Below are 14,886 nucleotides of genomic sequence, written 5' to 3' on the forward strand. Positions count from 1 at the left end.
TCCATTCTCCTACATGTGAGATCGTCCGTCCATGCTTAGATGTCTCCAACGGCATTTTCACGTTGATACATTAGGTTCACATCGAACCCACAAACTATATGCAGTAGCATTCCGGGTGGAAGAAACTATCGAAAGCCTAGGTCTAGGCTTGGGTCCAGATCCAAGTGGAAAGGATCCACAGAGCTCCAAAGACCGGAGTCTGGAATATGAGAGGGCCGAATACGTAGCAGAGTTCCAAATGGAGCATCTGATGGCATGGGACCGCGGTCGATAACTTCGCGGTCTGTCCCAACAAATACTGCACTCATATGCCCAGATTGACGGTCCCAGCCGACAATGTAACCCGATGACTGCCACGCCTCATGTGATCCGCGCCGCATATCCAGGAAACCAAGCTGCATGAGATGAAAGGACTTTTCTCTTGGCTGAGGCACGCCATTGATAAGGGGACGAACCCATATTAGTCCAAGTGAGGCCGGTGTCCATTCTCGGGAGCGGTCTGACAAGGTTGGGAGTTCAGCGTGCGAGAATTCAATAGGCGAATGTCGAGGACACCATCGAAATTCTGGTAGATTAAGTTTATGATCACCCTGTAGAACTACTTTGAGGCCAATCCCATCATTATCGTGAAGTAGCTCCACAATTCGGCCCAGTTGGTTTGGCGAGCGAGAACAGCCCGAGGCTTGAAGCTCGGCATACAGTCGGCTTGGGTCGTCATAGCCGGCACAATCACCATCGATTGACAGAAGAGGCTGGTCTTCGAATACTGACCATGGCGAGTCTGCGGTGATGCTGATGTGGGCCTCGTCTTCCGGTTGCTGGGCTTTCTCCCATCGAATTCCTAAACGTTGTTCCATGTTCTTAAAGGCAATCTCGAGCAATACATCGTATTGATCTCCTCCAACATCTGCCAAAGTTTCGCAGACAACAGAGTCGTCAAATATTTCTTGTAAATGTGGGAACGTTGAAATATGCGGCAGGTTATCTCCATTGCGGATCGAAATGCCTTCAAGGAACTTAGCAGCAGTTTCCGAACGCCTGGCCCGCACTAAATCCAGTACAACGCTGTACATCGAGTGCAAATTCTCTCGGCTCTTCTCTGAAAATTTGTCGAGAAACTCCTTCCATAAATTGGTTAAAGGCTCGCCACTTTGAAGTCTGGATAATAAGCAGAGATAATTGGTCCAGCTAGTCAAATGTCGGTCGTCTTTGAGCATTGAGCAGAGTATATCATGAAATGTGACAGTATCACTCTCTGGGATAGCATCGTATTCACCGGTGATCTCAGCAAGAATATGTGTGGTATCGTAATGCGGGGTTTCAAAAACTTCCTGGCGAACAGTTTCATATAGCGTTTGAACAATATCAAAGCCAGACTCGAACTGCAACTGATCAGGGGTCAGTCTGAGAAGACCCGTGAAGAAACGGTGAAAATTCGCAGACGAAAGGCTCTGAGCAGCCATGCACATTCCGAGTTCGTAGAGTTTGGGGTCAATGAAGAGGTTTAGTCGTTGAAGCCTCACAACAATATCTCCCAAAGTTGAGAGAAGTTCTGTACATTGATGTTTTCTGCGGCAGCGAGAGATAATCTTCTCTAGATCGGCTTGTAGTAGCTCGGCTCCCTGGTTATTCACAGCGAGTCTTTCTGTCACGTATTGAAGGGAAGATAAAGTTCCAATTGAGGGAAGCCGGCCATGGCCCTGTGTATAGCCGGCAGACAAATGTCCCGTGAGGGCAAACGATAATGACGAGGGAGGTCTACCATATTCCCATTTAGAATCAAGCAGTTCAAGAATTCGGGCGTTTCTTTCGTCATTAGTTTCATTGTTGGTCTTGGAGGTGATCGGCCCCAAGAGTGTAGCACGTAGAAGCCCTGATGGGGACGGGCCGTAAGACTGAGCAACACCACTGCTGAGAGAAGAGACACGATGTAATGATGGCTGCAGAAGTGACCGAGTTAATTGACGCCGCGGTCTTTGCAGCAACCGCAAGAGACTCCCCATACTGAGTGTGAGTGTAATCGATCAAGTCAACAACGGGAATGCGGAGACGACCCACGAGTGGAGAAGCGACAGGTTGGCCACCATCTGGGGCGGCAGTTCTTGGGCGGTGACAAAGGCGGTGTGGAATGCGGTCGACTCGACCTATCGATGATCTCCACGGGCCCAAATCCTGCCCGCAAAGGATTCCTTATCAAAACACTCCTCATCGCCTCACCTTCGTCCTCAACTGGTAAAGGTTGTGTCTCAGAGCTTAACATAATGCCCAGAACACGAAATCAAGAGGCCGCCAAAAAAGAGGTGGTCTCCGACCATCCTGAGCAGACGGAGGCTGCTCCCGAAAACCCACCAGCCGCAGAAGAGCCAACGACAGACAAGAAGAATGAGGACGGAGATACCGCGGCTAATGCGGCGCGTGAGAGACTACAGAGATTTAAGGCTCTTCAGGCGCGAGCGGTAAGTCGCTTTTGTACTTGATCTACAAGGGAGATGTTTAAGAACCCTTTATTTGACTTGAAGAGAAAACTGACTCCAAATCAGAAATCTGGCGCCGAGCGCAACATGAAGGAAACCGCAGCAGAGACACAACGACTTGCGACTGACCCATCACTGCTGAACAATCTATCCCGCAAACACGCGTTTGCCTCCCACAACCTCCTCAAGGCGGACACGGAAGCTGCAGGAGAAGATTTCGAACGCAAGAGGGCCTGGGATTGGACTGTGGATGAATCGGAGAAGTGGGACCGCCGTCTAGAGAAGAAGCAGCGTCACCGCGATGATGTTGCGTTCCAGGACTACACTCAAGACGCTCGCAAGGTCTATGATCGCCAGATGCGGGAGCTGCAGCCCAACTTAGAGGCCTATGAGCAGGACAAGATCGCTGCCATCGAGAAGGCAGCTGCTAATGGCGACCTGGAGATTGTCGAAACCGCTGATGGGGAAATGATTGCTATCGACAAAAACGGCAGCTTCTACTCCACCGCAGACAGTACGGGCTTTACGGACAACAAGCCGGACCGTGCGGCCGTGGACAGACTGGTGACAGACCTCCGCAAGGCCGAAGAGGTCCGCCTGAAGAAGCGTAAGGAGCGCCGTGGCGACGAGGAGGCAGACGTCACATACATCAACGAAAAGAACAAGCAGTTCAACCAAAAATTGTCGCGCTTCTACAACAAGGTATGTTTTACATATAATCGCAACTATTTGGAGCGAATGCACTAACGTTGTTTTCTAGTACACTACCGAAATTCGGGACAGTTTCGAGCGCGGCACCATGATCTAATGTTACATGAAAAAAAAATCATACTAATGTACATGCAAAACATTTTGTGTCATGCATGGTGCAAGACACTCCTCATCACCAGCGAAGATTATTGACTGATTTGCACGGTTTTCGATATCGAGAGGTTAATGTGTACCATGTTAAACGGGCCAATAATAGCAAGGCCGAATTAAAGCATTGATTTTCTCCAGGCTTTTGTTGCCAGTGCTTCAATCTGCTTTGTTCCCACAGCACCTCTGGTCGACTCGTCTTCCAGCGCCTCAACCACAGCCTCACCCACCATATCGACTTTTAGTGGTTTTTCGGCCATGGCCCCGAGGAAGCCAAGTTTATTTCCTAGCAAAGTGTTGAACTCCGAGGCAACGAATCCGCCCAGCGCAATGGGCAGCGTGAACTTTCGGCTGTTGTCATACATGAACCCCGGGCGAATGAAGATACTCCGCAGCTCAGGAAGGGTGGAGGTTATGGTGGCCTCGGCCTCTCGTTTGGTGGTGATGTACCTGGCTGGAAGGACGGGTGCACCCGCCGCGGCAGAGATGTATACAAAGGCTGGGACATGCTCGCTTGAGGACTCCTGGGCTAATGCGATGGCTAAGTTTCGCCAATAACAACGGGTTAGCTTTCGAGTATCTAGAAATAAACCATAACAGTTGGACTTGGACATACCGGAATCCCTATTCATTAATTCATAAGTTAACTGGCCATCCTTTTCCTTTGGTTCCAAAGCTTCGCCCTCATGTCGTGTGAGAGGGTTTTGGCTGCCCAGCTTCGATGAGCTAAATGCGCGCTGAAGCCCACTGACAATAGGCTCTCTTCCTTGTACAACACCCTTGTAGTCGGCCTCCAACAGAATCCCCATTGAGTGCACAACAGCTGAAGCATTTGTCAAGAAAGGCTTATAGCTCTCTGGCTTCAAGAGATCGGCCTTGGCCCATTCCACGGAGCTTGCCCAGCTAGGACGATCAGAGGAGTCTGTCACGGCATCCCACCGCGGTTCTCCGGATCGACTAAAAGACACGCGATTAGAAGAAATGAAATATCAATTTGATTCTCAAGGAGCGAAATACCTTAGCGAAACAACCGACCAGCCTCGTGCAGCTGCAGATTTGCAGATCCTGGAACCTGAAGCAGCAAGTTAGCATGGCGAACATTGGCCTATGCGCAGGCTAGAAGAGTGCGAACCTAGGAAACCACTTCCTCCAGCAACGACAAGTCGTTTGGCAGCCATCGTATGAGTTAGATAAAGTTTGCTATCACGGTCAATTGGAAGTAGAGGTCGAGATTCTCGTCAAAAGGAAAACGGCATGATCAATCCAGATATATGAATCCGATCAGATCATCAAAGCTATGGCAGCTCCCGCATGCCGTCACCGAGTCACGTGTGTCGCAAATGCCTCTTCGCGCCGCGCAGTCCGCCCTTGCAACTTTCGAGTTAACTCTGCGATTCACGACTCTGCTACTAATAATTCGTGACCTGATTCAAATATGCCATCTGCAACTGGAAACAAGCGCGTCAGAGTGAGTACCCAGCTCATCATAGCCAACTAAAACCCCCTCCCATTACGAGCCCTTCCACTCACGGCACACTCATAGGGCGTATCAGCATTCCGACCGTTCAGTATGTCTCGACAACAACGGATCTCCACCCTACAACCAACCCCCGAGCTAACAAATACACAGTCTTCGGCACAGAAGCCCAACTCTTCGACCCGGAGAAGCGCCCCGCCAACGCCCCAACAGACCACACGCACCAATGGCGCATCTTCGTCAAAGGCGTCAACGACGAAGACATCTCCTACTGGCTGAAGAAAGTCCAATTCAAGCTCCACGAGACCTACGCGCAAAATGTGCGCACAATCGAACAACCACCCTTCGAAGTCGTCGAAACAGGCTGGGGTGAATTCGAAATCCAAATCAAGCTCTACTTCGTCCCCGAATCCAACGAGAAGCCGCAGACCCTATGGCACAGTCTGAAACTGCACCCTTACGGCCCGGACGCGGAGGGTATGAAGGAGCGGCGGGAGGTCGTTGTAAGTCAAAATTACGAGGAGGTTATCTTCAATGAGCCCGTCGAGCCGTTCTACGAGGTCCTCACTGGTGGTCCGGCGGGGTCTGTGCCTAGGGCCAAGGGCAAGAATGCGAAGGCTGGCCGGACGGCGGATATTCCGATGGGTGATACGCCGAAGAATCCCTACAGCAAGACGACGGAGAACAAGGAGCTTGATAGGATGTCTGAGGCGACGAAGACGGTTGAGCAGATGATTAAGGAGGAGAAGGATCGCTTGGTCGAAAGAGAGAAGAAGCTGGTTGAGTTGAGGGAGACTGAGGGTGTTCCTTCCATTCCGAAAAAGAGATGATCGACCTCATAACTGCCAATCCATCGGAAAATTGATATCCAGATTCGATTCGCGCCCTGTGAAAATCGACCCCCACCAGTGAAGGCAGCGCAGGTATGATACAGCTATTTCCGCAGCAGACGTTGGGTTATAAGCGTCAACGGTGTATCCAACCTGGCTTTCAAATGGCAGACTCTTGTTCATAAGACCAACCGCGCCAGTCTTCTTCTATCCTAGTAGGAGAAACTTCTATCTAGGCCCAAAGACTTTGGATCCCATGAAATGCAGTACATGGTTCCTCGTCACCTGGAGCTCGAAAGTTTGCAGCAATGATCACCAAGCATGTCGACGGAATTCGGCCATTATCTAGAACTTGCATTGTCTAATAAAGCCAATGTCAATCCTTTTCATACCCAACTCTCAGTCTTTAGCTACATACCAATTTAAAGTCTATACCATTTACCTAGGGAGCCATTCGGAATTACCCCATGCTAGATCAAGCTTGGGATATCAATGCAATGCAACTATGATACACTATACTATTTCTCCGAACTCTCTGCACGATCTAATCCACCATAGGCAGACGAACCCGAGACACTATCGTACAGCCATGAACTTCATCGGCAAAGTAGGCTCAAAATCGCGATTAAACCAGTTCTTCTCCAACTCGGCTATAGTCTTCTTCAACTCCAGATCCTGAATCGACCTAGCCAACTCAAAGAAAATACCCGCATCCTCCAACTCCGCCTCCGACTGAGCAACCTCACGCTTAAGAAGCGCCATCATAAAACAAGCAGATGGGTGACCCTGAGCCACAGCAACTTCATACCAATCCGAAGCGAGCTGATGATACGCCTTTTGCGGCATGGAACGATTCAGGAAAGAGGCAACATATGTCATCGACTTGTTCAGAATCGAAGAAGACTTCGCAGGGTCATGAAAGCCCGTCAGCCGCGCTACCCACGCCGGCGGCCACCTATTCTGATTAGAATCGCGCTCCCCGCGAGTCTTGTATTTGCCGAGAAAAGTCAAGTAGTAGAAATTTCCAAGGTAGAACGAGGCCTTTCCATGGCCTCCTGTTGCAGCTTTGCACATGCATTCCTCGTACATATCCAGATTACCCTCATTCATCATGACAGACGCATACTCAGTCAAAGCCTCCGGATCGCCAAATTCCACCGCCGCGATCCGAATCGCTTCGTCCGCTTTCTGCCGACTCTCCGGTGAATCGAACTGCTGATCGTGCGCGGCGCGGAGCAGCGCATATGTCCGGTACGGCGAATCCAGTTCCTTTCCTATTTGGATGCTGGAGAATGTGTTCGGTGACTTGCGGGTCGGCGAAAGACGGGGGAGGATCCTATTCTCGAATTGTCGGAAGGCAGAGTCGTATTTGCCGCGCCGGCCTTGGATCTGCGCGTGCAGGAGCATTGCGGGCGGGTATTCTGTCTTTGCTAGCTCCTCGATGTCGTCTGTCCACTGCGTGCGGGCTGGTACCGTTTTATCTCTGTGGATGGCTCGGTTCACCACGAGGACTAGTGCGATGCGTGCTTTGGCTCTGGCGCAGGAGGAAAGGATCCATTCTGCGATCCCGGGTTCTTCGAGTGGTAGAGCGACGATGTAGCCGATACGGAAGACGGCGTCAACATCTGTAAAGCGTGTATTAGCAAGCCGTGTCAGAAGTATAAAACCCCCCCGCAAAACAACTCCCTCTTGTCCTTGGGAGTAAATTGGGGAAAATTCATGGAGGAGGATGGAACGAACCAACTGAAATAGCTCGAATAGCAGCCGCAGAAACCTCATTCTCATATGCAGCCATGATCAACTTCGCTCCGATATCCTTATACGTCTTGAAGCTGATTTCCTTCGGCAGCTGGCCGTCCACGATGGCAGCATCGTAAATCACCCCTGCAATCTTCTCATGCAATTCCAGACATTCGCCCATGCTCTTCTTCGTCCGGTTTTGCACACTCGACTTCATAAAAAGTTCTCCTTTGTAGCCGATTCTCTGCTCCAATTGTCCCTGCCGCTCTGCTTGCCTCTGTCTGTCCCTGGTGCCCGGTGCTTGGCGAGGTCTCGGGGAAGCAGCCTGTCGATACCGGGTGCTGTGAAGCGAGCGTGTCAACATAACCGTGTCACTACTGCTCGTTGTTGATCGGGACGCATTAGCGGAGAGGGCGAGATTGCGCGCACGTGGGCTGATCGTTGAGGGTATTTGCGCGGACAATGTTTGCCGCAGGTGCAGCCATTGTTTTAGAGAAGTCGTGGATCTCGACATTGTGGGCGTAATGTCGTGGGCCACAGCGGTGGTTTGGGTGTGCGCAAAGACTGGGGGAGGAATTGGAGTTGGAGTTGCTGCGGAGCTTGAGCAAAAACCGCGGAGGTCGGAATTGGCGAGTCCGCTTTCATGGAGAGCACCACCTGGTCTACGTAGTTCGGTAACATCATCCATTCAATTCGGAATAATTAAACTAATTACGCTTACACTAGGAGGCATAGTTGAGGAAGTAATACTTTGAACATGCTCAATGCATAAATTAATCAAACAAACCCTCTTTAACAGACGGGGTCCTTAACAAAAATGCGTATAATGTACATTTGCCCTCACACGCCCAGGCCAACAAACAACGCTCAGATCTCCGCAAAGCTCAAGCTGTGCAAGTGCAAAGGAGAAAAAAGGGTCCTCGGTAATAAAAAAACACAGGTAGGAAGGAAAGAGGGAGTAAGAATCTCAACAAGTCTTTCTGCATGAATCCCCGGCCCAAACAACGATTTTTTTTTTCTTGCTGCTCTTTTTGGTATCCCGAGTATATCAGTGTGTCTTCTTCCTTTACTCCATGACAGCCTTAGCACCCAGAGCCTTGAGGGTCTCGATGATCTTCTCGGCCTCCTCCTTTGGCACAGACTCCTTCATGATCTTGGGCGCGGACTCGACAAACTTCTTGCTGTCAACTAGCGACAGGCCGAGCATGTTCTTGATCTCCTTGATGATCTTGGGCTTGGAACCGGCCTCGAAGCCCTCGAGCTTCAGGTTGAACAGGGTCTTCTCGGCAGCAGCGGGGGCGGCCTCCTCCTCCTCGACGGCAGCGGCGGCGCCAGGTGCGCCTCCTCCGGCGGCCATGGCGAAACCACCAACGGGAAGGTCAGGGATGTTCAGGCGGGTCTGTTGAGAAGAAGAGTCAGCAATTGAAAGTGCAAATGGTATTTCTAGCGATCATGGGCGATTGAAACAGCAGAGTGCTCCATATCTAATGCATCACGGGTTCGGGACCAACCTTCAGGCTAGACACGAGGTCGGCGGTCTCAAGCAGGGTCAATGTGCTGATCTGGTCGACAATCTGTGTGATCTTGGGGTTGGTAGGGGCAGCGGCCTCGGTCGATTCCCATCGTCGGTAGCTGGGTGTGCGGGCTGTGTATGAAGTCGCGATGCGCAGGGAGGATGGGCGGACGGAGCCGGACAGCTGTCTGGCGCAGCGAGCTGCGGACTGGATGGGGAAGGACATGGCGAAGGCGTGAGAGGGTCGGAGACTCCGAATCAAAATTAAATTCAATTGAGGGTGGACGGGACTAATGGGGAAGGACAGCTCTAACCGCGATGCGGACGAAAAGAATGGCAAGAGTTTCGGGGAAAATCTAGGTGTCACGTGGTATTAGTCATCATATACAAGCCATCAACAGAGTACCAGATGGGGACTATCAACAGTATAGTACTACTACTACTAGTATTATCCATGGTGATAACGAATTTAAATGCCAAGAATTCTCAATTTTTGAAATACAACGTTATCTCGGGATAAATAGAAGACAAGGGCAACAGAAAGCCCTGCCTTTGTACCTTGGTATACTGGTATCTCTAGGAAATATGCCGACGAATACACTCAGCAATTGGCTGCTTTAAGCTACAGCTACGAAACAAAAGAAAGAAGATTGACCAAAAGGTAGGGATGTATTATCATACTCTGCTATACACACCAGCCGACTTTTTTTCGTGATATCGTACGTAGATCTATCAACGTCCCAGCGGTCTCGAAGCCTCATAATCAAACGTTTAATCCTCATCCCAGTTAGGGTTGGGGCCTGGGGGTTTCGGCCCACCAGCCTGTCTAGCGACGATGATCTGATCGACGCTGAGAACAGTACGGGCAGCCTCACTGGCGAGGCGAATGGCCCAGCTCTTGGAGGCCATCAAGTCGAGGATACCCTCGTCAACAGCATCGAGAGTGCCGTCACCGCCGGAGCCGACCTCCAGGTCCACACCGGTAGTCCAGTAGGGCTCCTCTTCCTCGGATGAGCTGCCCTCCTCTTCACCTTCGGACTGGGCATCCGTGTTGTTGCGGTGGTGTGCGGTGTACAGACGGGAGAGAACCTCAGTGGCATCGAGACCGGCGGACTCGGCGAGGGTACGGGGAACGACCTCGAAGGCCTCGGCGAACTTGCGAATGGCGTGCTGGGGCAGACCGGGAGTCTTGTCAGCGAAGGCGGAGATCCGCTCGACGAGCTGGATCTCGGTGGCGCCGGCACCGGGGACGAGACGGGGGTCCTTGGTGATGGCCTTGACGACGTTCACGCCGTCATCGATGGCACGCTCGACATCATCCAGGTGGTTCTGGGTGGCGCCGCGCAGGACAATTGTGGATGTGCGGGTGGCCGAGTTGGCATCTTCTTGACGGAAAACGGTGACACGGTCACCACCAATCTCGGTGGTCTCGACAACGTCAACGGTACCCATCTCATCGGGCATGGGGGCGCCGAGGCGGGCCAGGGGGGGTAGCACCGACAACGCGGCACAGACGGCGGAGCTCGAACTTGGAGAGAATCTTGATAACCAGAATGTTAAAGCGGTTGAGGTAGTGCATGGCCAGGTCGCCGACGGTAGAACCGGCAACGAGAACGCGCAGACCGGAGTCATAAAGCTCCTTGATAGCGGCCTCCAGACGCTCCTCCTCGCCCTTGGTGAAGTCGACCATCTCCTGGGCGTTCTTCAGCAGGACCGTACCCTTGGTCTCGGTCTGCGAGATATCAATTGGGCAGCTGAACACGCCGACCTTGGCCTTGCGGGCCTGCTTGACAATTCCATCCGGCTCACGTCCGAAAACCATACCCTTGACCACCTTGGATTGTTCCAAGCTACCACCCATAATCTTGACGACACGAACATTGTCCACGTTGAAGTTGAGGGGGTTCTTGGGAAGTACGGCAAGAACAGCCTCCGCGACCAGTTCCGCCAAAGTATCCTCAACGCCAGACTGCTTGCTAGCGATAACCGTCCGAAGGGCCTTGCTGAGCTCGGTAGTGGAACGCATCTCCTTGAGTCGGTCAACCTCGAGATCTATCGCAAAAAAAAAAGGTACTGGTTAGCAAATTATCCACCTCAAATCTGGTGACAACGGTAGTGAGAGTCGACCCTCCCCTATCCCGACATCCCCACCAGACTCGAATATAAGAGTGAGGAGACCCAACATACCTTCTAGGGTCTTCAAAGCAAAGTTCTGTGCCTTCTCGTAGCCCGAAGTAATATCACTAGTCTTCAATCCCAAGCGAATAAGCTCCTCCGCCTTCTTCAGCAGCTCTCCGGCCAGAACGATGACCAGGTTTGTGCCATCGCCCATCTCGGCATCCTGTTGCTGACTAGCCATAACCAGCAGCTTGGCAGCGGGGTGAACAACATCCAGTTCACGGAGAATGGTCGCAGCGTCGGAGGTCAGGATCATCTTCTGCAGGTGGTTGATGACGATCTTGTTGCGGCCATAGGGACCCAGGGAAGTCTGAACGGTGCCGGAGATGGCCTGGCAGGCCTCGATGTTGCGGATAACAGCTCCATCCTCAGAGTCATGGCTGTGTTGATGGAATTGTGATTAGCTGGCTGGCTAGCTTCATTTGCTTCCATTTGGAGCAACCTCCCCTCCGAGCGGATAAGGAGGTGGGATTTGGATGTGTTGGGAGGAGGGATCTTCTTACGTTTGGTACCCCTGCTTGAAGAGGCCCTGCTGAGAGGGCCCAGGGATGGATAGCGACATTGTGAAAGGTCGCGTCCGATGTGGATTTGACTGGATATGAGGGGGGTTCAAAAGGGGAAGATGAGCTCGTCAAGAGTGCCCGGGGAATTTTTGGGTGGTGGGTTTGCTGCGTTTGCACGGAGGGGAACTGTTGACCGCCCCGCCATCCTCTCCGTATACTACTAGTATAGTATCTCCCAGTATATTGTCCTACTATTTTACTGGTAGAAAATTCATATATAAGAAAAAAAATGCATCAATTGATTGTATATCACGATGATAGTGTAAATGAATGGATATATCACACCTGCGTCCATGGGGAAACTCCAAGCTTTAAGCTGTACCACGCTACCGAACTATGCGAGCGACATGCATTCCCAAAGTAGTAAGACTGAGCCTGAGGTATAGACATACCTACAGTGACTCGAATCCATACAGCAAAGAAATAGTAGTACTAGTACTATTACGAATCTCAGGTGAACATGAACCTTGGACACGCCCGTATAACTTTGGGCGTGACTTTATAGTAATATGCCCTCCATCAAGCCAATTCGGTCCATGAAATGGATAGTGATCCTGCACCATTTCTGAATGACGTCTTTGTATTATGGCGTGCAGGTTCAGGAAATATCAGGTGCCATCCATGGATATTTGATATATTGAACAAACATTGTCCACATGCCATGATAATAGTTTACAACCTTGGGAAGTATGAATATATTATACCCGCTGTCGGGAAAGCTTCAAGCTCCAACCTCACCACACCACCGAACGATTCTCCCTAACCGCACTCCGAAAGCCAGGCACTATAAAAAGGTCAGCCCAATCCTCAACCCCAAAAAACACCATCAAAAAAACTCACCAAATCCCCCAACAACCCCACAATCACTATCCAAATAAACCCCCTCCGCCCTCTCCAACCATCCCCGAATCGCCTCTTCCCGATTATAACTAGACGGATGCGTCGACATAAACTGCAACGGCACCCCCTTCTCCTGCATCTGCATCCGATGCCAAAGCCTCACCGCCGCGGACGGATCAAAACAAGCCTTCGCCATCATCATCAACCCCATATGATCCGCCTCAGCCTCCTGCGTCCGCGAATTAGGCAAACTCCACATCAAATTCACCATCATGGACGACAATTGCCCCGAAACATCGAATAGCATCGAGACGAGGAATACAGTGCCCAGCGTCAGGAAACTCGTGCTCATGCGCTCAGCCGGGTGTCTGGCTACAACGTGTGCTATTTCGTGGCCTAGGACGGCGGCGAGGCCGTTTTCGTCTTGGCAGATTGGTAGAATGCCTGTGTATACGAAGACTTTGCCTCTGTTTTGGAAGGGGAATTTTAGTAATGGATGGATGGATGAGTGATGGTGTTAGATGTTGCTGTTACTTACCCCGGTAATACGAATGCGTTCGCATTCCCGTCATCCTTGATAACATGCACCTTCCACTCCGCACCCTCGATATCCGCCATAGGGATGAGGCGCTGCAGAACGCGATCAACGCTCTTCGTTAGTGGGTGGGAGTCTGGTAGGACCTTGCCTCGTTCGGAGGCGAGGACTTCGCGGTAACTTTCTGCGCCCATGGCTAGTTCGCGCTCCGCGGATATGCAGTTGAAGCGGCGGCGGCCGGTCATTTCTACCACGTCTGTGTTATAGAGGTATAGGCCTGAGATGCCAATTCCGATGAGGACGAAGTGATGCGGTTTGGATTTTGTGAGGAGGGTGCGGAATAGTGAGGTGCGCTGGGAGCCGCTGAAGCGGTTGTAGTTTGGTCTTTGGTGGTAGCTGGATTTGGTGGAGGTGCGGAGTCGGGAGATTGGCGTTGAGGTGAATGGGCGTTGTGTTGGGCGTGGGAGGGTGATTGGGTGGAGCTGGGATTGGATTCTGGGGCTTGTTCTTTGGGGTGTGGATGTTGTGAGCCATCGTGGTGCTATTTGAGGTGGTGGTGTTCTTAGGCGCGAGTGCGAGAGCATGAGCGGGTTGAGGTTGGCGGAGGTGAAGGTTAGGTATTTTGGGGGTTGTGAGACGGGTGTTTCGGGAGGCGCGTAAGGCGCGCAAGGACAGTTGTGTGAGCATCAGTGGATTTCGGGTGTAGGTGGTTTGGTACGAGATAGAGTGGTGAACTGGAGGTGAAGGTAATGGAGTGAGTCAAGTGGAAGAGGAAGAGTCGCTGCGGAGATGAAAGTCCGAATGGGGTTGCGGCCGGTGATAAGCAGCCACTTCCGGCGTTTAGTTTAGCAAATTTCCAGGGTCTTCTATGAAGGAAACACCAGATCACTGCAGAATTTCATGGCAATTCGTCATTCTCGTCCTTTTATTTCATCAAATTTAAATAATTAATTATGATATATGCTCCACAACTATAGTGTCTGATGATATGAGGACAGCTATAGGTGGATAGAAGAATGCTGTGCGGATTCTAGAGACAAAGGAAGGATGCCGATAGTTAGTTATAGGCGATCTTGACGTGCCTGAGGCATAGAGTATATGCCTCAGCAGTGCCCCAGTGTCTAGTAATAAGTTTCCAGTCTCTCTTTGAAGCTTCGCGGTTGTATTTGAATAAACTTCCAATTCGGTCAAAGAAGGAATTCTACATTGTCAGCTTCAGGAGGACCTACTCAAGCAGCTAGCAACAGTTCTCCTTACCAGTAAGAAATTCCCTTCTGGGCTCTACCTAGTGATCCCTCAAAAGAAATTCCAAACTAACTAGTTACAAGGCCCTAGCAAGAACCTTTCGGGTGAAGGCCACGAAGTTTGACATCTACTCGCTTACATCGAAAAGCACAACCAACAAATTGAGCCACGAAATGCGCACAAATAAATCAGACAGATAAATCTTCAATTAAATCAACACATGCAGTCATTATTCACAAGCGGGGGCAGTCAATTATGCAGATGGGGGTCGGGGGGGGAGCTATAAACAAAAAAGCCAGAATCCAGTAATCATAATATTTTCGGGACGCACATGCAAGCATCCAGTCGAAAAGCCAAACCAAATCCAAAAAAAGTCCAAGGAAAAGGATGAAGAGTTCGCCAAATTGATCCAAAATGGACCAAGAAGGGAAAAATCCAAAAGGGTGTTCGGGTAATAAGGGTAAAGGAAATAGGGGCATAGCAGGTAAAGAGACCATTCGCACCAGCACCAAGGCTCTGGCAGACCAGACCAAACCAAAACAGAAGGAAATCAGAGATCAGAGACAAAATGCACAACACGATCAACCCACAGGCCATAGCATAACGGAAACAGGTCGAAAACAAAAAGCCCCT

General features: G+C 50.9%; 8 protein-coding genes across 8 annotated transcripts; 2 read left to right on the top strand and 6 right to left on the bottom strand.

Moving 5' to 3' along the window:
• Positions 1-125: 125 nt before the first annotated feature.
• On the bottom strand, positions 126-2,003 carry N7533_004969 (uncharacterized protein; the record flags this gene model as incomplete). The annotated part of the gene is made up of 1 exon (XM_057101619.1): positions 126-2,003. One exon carries the CDS (start codon positions 2,001-2,003, stop codon positions 126-128), a length of 1,878 nt encoding a protein of 625 aa, XP_056961249.1.
• Positions 2,004-2,261: 258 nt separating this feature from the next.
• Positions 2,262-3,282, top strand: N7533_004970 (pre-mRNA-splicing factor SYF2; the record flags this gene model as incomplete). Its single annotated transcript, XM_057101620.1, has 3 exons — positions 2,262-2,456; positions 2,541-3,176; positions 3,235-3,282. The coding sequence occupies 3 exons, from the start codon at positions 2,262-2,264 to the stop codon at positions 3,280-3,282; spliced, it is 879 nt and encodes a 292-aa protein (XP_056961250.1).
• Positions 3,283-3,451: 169 nt separating this feature from the next.
• horA (ubiquinone biosynthesis protein COQ11) lies at positions 3,452-4,510 on the bottom strand (the record flags this gene model as incomplete). Its single annotated transcript, XM_057101621.1, has 4 exons — positions 3,452-3,873; positions 3,949-4,289; positions 4,350-4,404; positions 4,465-4,510. The coding sequence occupies 4 exons, from the start codon at positions 4,508-4,510 to the stop codon at positions 3,452-3,454; spliced, it is 864 nt and encodes a 287-aa protein (XP_056961251.1).
• Positions 4,511-4,767: 257 nt separating this feature from the next.
• Positions 4,768-5,639, top strand: yaf9 (YEATS domain-containing protein YAF9; the record flags this gene model as incomplete). The annotated part of the gene is made up of 3 exons (XM_057101622.1): positions 4,768-4,800; positions 4,876-4,900; positions 4,963-5,639. 3 exons carry the CDS (start codon positions 4,768-4,770, stop codon positions 5,637-5,639), a joined length of 735 nt encoding a protein of 244 aa, XP_056961252.1.
• Positions 5,640-6,215: 576 nt separating this feature from the next.
• Positions 6,216-8,067, bottom strand: N7533_004973 (uncharacterized protein; the record flags this gene model as incomplete). Its single annotated transcript, XM_057101623.1, has 2 exons — positions 6,216-7,264; positions 7,380-8,067. 2 exons carry the CDS (start codon positions 8,065-8,067, stop codon positions 6,216-6,218), a joined length of 1,737 nt encoding a protein of 578 aa, XP_056961253.1.
• A 378-nt stretch (positions 8,068-8,445) lies between these two features.
• Positions 8,446-9,118, bottom strand: N7533_004974 (mitochondrial 54S ribosomal protein bL12m; the record flags this gene model as incomplete). Its single annotated transcript, XM_057101624.1, has 2 exons — positions 8,446-8,778; positions 8,891-9,118. 2 exons carry the CDS (start codon positions 9,116-9,118, stop codon positions 8,446-8,448), a joined length of 561 nt encoding a protein of 186 aa, XP_056961254.1.
• A 545-nt stretch (positions 9,119-9,663) lies between these two features.
• N7533_004975 (chaperonin-containing T-complex subunit CCT8) lies at positions 9,664-11,632 on the bottom strand (the record flags this gene model as incomplete). The annotated part of the gene is made up of 4 exons (XM_057101625.1): positions 9,664-10,320; positions 10,394-10,944; positions 11,080-11,450; positions 11,574-11,632. The coding sequence occupies 4 exons, from the start codon at positions 11,630-11,632 to the stop codon at positions 9,664-9,666; spliced, it is 1,638 nt and encodes a 545-aa protein (XP_056961255.1).
• A 735-nt stretch (positions 11,633-12,367) lies between these two features.
• On the bottom strand, positions 12,368-13,592 carry N7533_004976 (M48 family metallopeptidase; the record flags this gene model as incomplete). The annotated part of the gene is made up of 3 exons (XM_057101626.1): positions 12,368-12,417; positions 12,474-12,940; positions 13,012-13,592. 3 exons carry the CDS (start codon positions 13,590-13,592, stop codon positions 12,368-12,370), a joined length of 1,098 nt encoding a protein of 365 aa, XP_056961256.1.
• Between the last annotated feature and the right edge of the window lie 1,294 nt (positions 13,593-14,886).

This window comes from Penicillium manginii, assembly GCF_028828005.1.
Source record: "Penicillium manginii strain IBT 31320 chromosome Unknown utg000004l:1.0-7231830.0:1.0-7236170.0, whole genome shotgun sequence".
NCBI lineage: Eukaryota > Fungi > Ascomycota > Eurotiomycetes > Eurotiales > Aspergillaceae > Penicillium > Penicillium manginii.